A 6,270-nucleotide genomic window follows, 5' to 3' on the forward strand; every position below is an offset into this window, starting at 1 on the left:
TTAAATAGAAGAATTAAAATGTTTAGCCTATATAATTAAATATGATGTTATGTAATTTAGATGTGAGATGATGGGAATTCTAAAGAATGAGTTTGACAATTTTTGCAAATTTTAAAAGCTTATGTATGCAAAATTTGTTGACATGGGTATCATACTAAAAGAAGAAATATTTAAAGAGTATGTGGGAAGCTAGTTTTAAAATAAGGTGATTAATTATATTTCTATATTGATATAATAATTTCCCTTCTTTTAAATTTAATGTGATTACTATTATGGTTTTTTATATCATTGAATAATATTTTTATTAGTACGAAATTGCTATAAGCAAAGGTCAAATTTGACTTTCTTTTGCTAATGTATGAAATACTTGTATTGATATGAATGTTATCAAGTACACTTCAATTTCAAATCACAATGATTATTACATGAAATAATATGCAAAACATTTTATTTAAAATAATTATATGATGAGGAAAATGTTAAAAATATTAGATAAGAATGAAAGAATGTGTATATTGAAGGATGGACTTCACCCTGTCATGATAGCTGCTGGAGAAATTTATACTCACACGAAAAATGATTGCTTACCCTCTAAAGTTAGGATTGAACAAATTATTAAGATGGTTATGCCTTATAGAAATAATTTAAATCATGCTTGTGTGATAATGTACTATATGATAAGTTGAAGCCTTCAAATGATAAAAAGAGTTGATGAATTAAACAAAACAATTTGCAAGAGATGGAGTTATACCCACATGATCTAAGGCATGATAGTACCTATCATCACGTATACCAAGTCTCCCAAGCAAAATGGAATAATACAACTGTAAACAATTGAGTTAATCAAATACAGCACAATTTTATGACCCGAATTTTTTTAATTATTCCTATAGGATAGTTTTATTTCATTCAAACCTCTTTACAATCACTTATAATTCTTGAAAAAAACAAGAGCAATTTGATTCCCATGGTGAACTTAATTTTAGTCGAATTGGAGTACAATGATACCATCCACTGGACTTTTCAAAGTCAGCCAAATCCTTCTTCAACTTCAAAAATTCACGATTCTTGTGTAACATAGGATGAAAAGATCCCTCCCCAATAGCACCACTCATTGGATTATTACGTAGAGCTTTAACATCATTTTTTTCAGTATCTGGCAGCTTCATCGGAGGATGATGACTCTAGACGTTGATACCTATACTTCGTAATCCTCCAAGAAAAAAATAGGATAATTTTTCCATCTTCCTACCTTCTTCTGATGCTTAAGGATTTCAACCTCTATTATTTCATCAAACAATGACATTATGGAAGTTGAATTAGAAATACTCACCGATCAAAGTAAAAGCCAACAACAAGAATTGTGGCTGATTCCATAATAGGAACCAATGAGATTGCTAGCTCAAAACACATCAATACTTAGACAAGGATCAAAATTTAGGGGAACTACGTAAACACTTTACTAATGCTCAAAAGAGCTCCCTAATAGAAATATTATTCGTGCAATACATTAAAAATGAAATAAGACGTAAATCGATAACAAAAACTGTGACTATACATTTAGTATTCTTAAATCCTATTATAATTAGAGCTAAATAATAATGAACAACAACAATGTGGAAGAGAGAACCACTAGAGGTACCAATGATCACAAAACAGCTCAACTTATCCAGAAAATTGATCATATTTTATTTTATTTGCTTGATTAGCGAGTAAATTCAAACATCTCTGATGGGCTATATTGCATTGTCTAAATATACTAGCATTAGAAGCATTTCAAGGTAGAGAGAACAAAAGTAGAACAAAATATTCTCGTGGCTACATCGAATATCCCGAAACTGACTTTAACTCAAGTTGTATATTCTTTTCAGTGATAAGAAGCTAATGCCTTGTTCATCTTCCACAATGCCATCGTTACAATCACTGACAAAAATGCTAATTACCATTAATTACAGATATGTAGTTCCACTTCACTCTGAATCTACATCAATAAAGTTTCAACAAGTATTGAAAGAACTATTGCTAACTACCTAAACAAATAAGCTATCATAGAAGTTGATAATATTCTATCTTATCTGTTCAGAAATGGCCCTCAATTAGTAGTAAAACTGAAACATTTCAGTCGGGCTATGCTGAAATAGTAAAACATAAGATTTCCAAATTTAAGAAACTAAAATAAGCAAATCTTCCTAATTCTCGTTTTTCTAGACCCAACTCGGTTCTTGTTGTTTTCTTCGATGCTTCCAATTTATATAATCCCACATGTTTCAATGTAAGCCTTCGGATTATGTTAACGATTCCATCCCCATCAACTCCACATGCAGAAAATATATAAATGTAATACTTATTTGAATTATTCCACGAAGAAGACAATGACCAGTGTCAACCACTTCGCGACGTGCTTTTAAAAAAGAAGGGTTAAATAAACAACAAAAAACAGCTCAATTAAATAGTAATTTGAACAGTACCTGCAAACTTCTCTGATTAAGAGCCTTCACGGCCACCGTAATCCTACCACTCTTCTCATCCAAAGGCTTAATGAATCCTTTATAAACGCTCCCAAACCCTCCTTCTCCGATCTTAAGCGTCTGACTGAAATCATTAGTAGCACTTCGCAGCTCGGCTAGCTCGAAAACGCGGAGAACGCCACTTTTCTCCTCGAACATGGCCGCGATGCTCGGCTGCGACGAAGTCGAAGCTGAGGATTTGCTCGTCTGCTTACCGCCGGCCGAATCAGATGACCGGCTAGTTTCATAAGTGGAAGACGAAGTTGTCGCCGTGGAAACAGTTAGGGCTTCGGATCCGGACTTCCCGTGCCCCTTCCTGCTCTTCGTCCTTGTCTTCAAGAACCCGAAACAACCCATTCTCGCACAAAGTTGTTCCCCTTAGAACGATCTTCTATTCTGCCCCGCGCATTCAGCCAACAAAGCTGACGCAATGGACCAAACTGGAGCCAACAAATATGGCCTTCGGAAGACCAGATTATCAAAGGGAGGGAGCAAACGGGAAGAAAAGAGGGAATGAAATAACGAGAGAGAGAGACAAAGAGAGAAGGAAATTTGTGGAGGTATACTTGGAGGCGAAGAGAAAGAATGGATTCCCACAGAGAAAAACTGAAAAAGAGTCTTCAGGGAAAGGTCGATTGCGTTTTCTAGTTTTCTGTCGATCAGTTTCTTCTCCATTTCCCATCTTATTATTTCTATTATTCTAAGAAAGCTGAGAGAACCACCAAGACCATGACCAAGAGCAAAAATATTACATCAGTAACGTAGAGCTACTATTATTACCGTAAACCGTCCCCTTTTCTGTGCTTCGGCCGATAACACAGAGATAAATATTACTCTTTCTTATTTATGTGTTATTATGATAATTTTGATGTATTATTGTGTTATTATAACATCGAGAATTTTCTAATAACCCAATAACACATTACTACCACCACAATAACACCTAAATAATGTGAAATAACACAAAAGAAATATTTCTCCGTGCTAAAACTTTTTTTTTTTTCTGTCAGTTCCACGAGTCTGCATGTTAGTGGATTCGGAACATAACTTTAAGTTAAGAGTCCTGATGTACCAAAAGAAATATTTCTCCGTGCTAAAACTTTTTTTTTATTTTCTGTCAATTCCACGAGTCTGCATGTTAGTGGACTCGGAACATAACTTTAAGTTAGGAGTCCTGATGTACTATGAACATGAATTTGAAGTCAATCTATCTAAAGCCACTATCCATGCCAATAAATCATAAATTTAAATTTATCTAATATAATTTAATATTTCATAAATCATGATATTAAAATTTAAATACCTTATACTTATATTTATTAAAAAACCTTTTTTGGGCATTTTAGCTGCCAAATCTGTTCCCGACTTTCATGGTATATATGAGATGGAAGCGTATAAGTGATTATATCAAGTTATCTTCAAATTAGCATAATACATTACGTTATATATATTCATATATATATATATATATATATATATATTGTGAATTCATTAAAAGAAAAGAAAAACTTTATTTGTTGAAAAGCTAGTTTGGTTGGAAATTGCCTTCTAGATTATGTGAAGATCAACATTTAAATGTGTTGAGAAATTTAGAGCAATGAAAATCAAGAATCGACACAAATCTAAAAGAAAACACAGAGATTTAATGGTGTTCGAAAATGAGCCTACGTCCTCGGGAGCAGAGCGACGATTTCACTATTCCATAAAGAAAGTTTGGTACATACCCATAGGGTTGCACACAAATATATAGATAAAACCCACAGATAAAATTACTAAATCACCCCCGCTCCCCCAACCCACTTAATTCCAAGAGACGCGCATTTTCACTCCAAGTGACACATCTCTTCACTCTATGAGACACACCTCCTCATTCCAAGAGACACATCTCTTCACTTCAATAGACACACATCTTCATTCCAAGAGGCACATCTCTTCACTCCAAAAGACGTCTCTCTTCTACCAATTTATGGTAGATGAGCCATATCTAACAATTCTCCACCTTAGATAATATTCAGCCCTTTAGAAGAAAGATAACTTGAATTTTTCATAAACCAAAATGGTTTGGGCTACCATGTCGTCTAGCAAATACAAACATTCAACAAGTTCAAGCAATGCAAGAACTTGTTGATAGTAACTGGCTTGGTTAACATATCAGCTGTATTTTCATCTGTATGAACCTGATTTTTAGCCAGATAAATGACACTCTGACCGTCACAATGCAATTGAACTCCATCTGTATGTATATACATACATATATGTATGTATATATATGTATGTATATATACATACATGTATGTATATACATACATACATGTATGTATATACATACATACATGTATGTATATACATACATACATGTATATATATACATACATGTATGTATATACATACATACATGTATATATATACATACATGTATGTATATACATACATATATATATATACATACATATATATATATATATATACATACATACATACATACATACACATATGTATATTTGTATGTGTGTGTTTGTAGGGTCTCATAGGAAAGATCTTGTTTTGGGAGGAACGTGTGGAAAACGATAATAGATGTGTTTTTAGAGCTCATGCTTTTTATTCTCTTCCATGAATCTTCATGGAGGAAGAAATGATTTTTTTTGTTCGAGTCATAAAAAAAGGTTGAGCTCCTCCCTCGATCCGTGCCCCCTAATCTCTTATATATAAGGAAAGACGAACAATTATAAAATTGCTTTGCATATGGTACTACATCTGTCCACGCTGTCCTGATAAAAATTTTGTGACTTGGGTGTTAGACAATACCATAAATATTGTGAACATGTGTACTCTAAAGTAATGACGGCCTTCTTTTGTGGTTGATTTTCTCTTGGCTGGTTTGACCACTTTGACAGGTCGGCTCAGTTCGATCACTTCGACATGTGGGCTAAATTTGACCACTTCGTCAAATGGGCTCGGTTTAACCACTTGGACAGGTAAGCTTAGTTTGAAGACTTCGGTAGGTGGGCTCAATTCAACCACTTCAGTAGATGGGCTCAGTTTGAGAGTACACATCTGCTTGCATCAATTTTTTTGATGTCGCATGCGTAGGATGTTCGTTTGAGTGTTAAGAAACGTTGCTTGATGCACGCGTTGACTCCTGTAGCACGAGACATCCACTTTGGACTCACCGACACGTGTTAATGGGCAAGTAGCCGTGGTCATTTTGCTAGACTTTGGCTTTCCTTTGGGCGAAGGCCGATCAGCATTTGGCACATCAGACGACTCCGATCAGGTCGAAAAATATTATTCGTCGCGCTGCATGCGAAATTGGCCCAATCATCACTTAGCGAGCTCGTTCAGATGGCCCCAGACGACGAAACGGACCACGCGAGTGAGTCTGGAATGTCGATTCCACTTGGAAAAGGCGCTCGTTGCACCACGATTTCGTGTGCGGACTAAAAATGCGCAAATTATTATTTTGGAATCGATTGCTGAAAAAGTGGTTCAAACGACCCAAAACAACGAAACGAACCACACTAATGCGTCTGGAACGTCGATTTTGCCTAAGGAAGATACTCATTTTACTGCAGTGGCGTGTTCGACAAAAATGCACTATAAAGCATTTTACTGCAGTGGCGTGTTCGACAAAAATGCACGATAAAGTTTAAATGATAATAATAATATTATTATTATTATTGTCATTATAAAATAAATAAAGATTTTCTTTTCTTAAAACCTACGCCTCTCTCTCTCACCTCCTTGGAATCGCGAGCGACCGCGC

At 34.9% G+C, this 6,270-nt stretch overlaps 1 protein-coding gene across 1 annotated transcript in view; it reads right to left on the bottom strand.

Moving 5' to 3' along the window:
* The window catches only part of LOC110023925 (probable serine/threonine-protein kinase PBL19), a 24,683-nt gene extending 21,426 nt beyond the window's left edge, over positions 1-3,257 (bottom strand). The window contains exon 1 of the mRNA XM_020723583.1: positions 2,469-3,257. Within this exon, the coding sequence (XP_020579242.1) occupies positions 2,469-2,864 (396 nt within the window). The 5' untranslated portion in view covers positions 2,865-3,257. The remainder of the gene's footprint in view (positions 1-2,468) is intronic.
* Between the last annotated feature and the right edge of the window lie 3,013 nt (positions 3,258-6,270).

The sequence above is a fragment of the Phalaenopsis equestris genome, unplaced genomic scaffold, assembly GCF_001263595.1.
Source record: "Phalaenopsis equestris unplaced genomic scaffold, ASM126359v1 Scaffold000236, whole genome shotgun sequence".
Taxonomy (NCBI): Eukaryota; Viridiplantae; Streptophyta; class Magnoliopsida; order Asparagales; family Orchidaceae; genus Phalaenopsis; species Phalaenopsis equestris.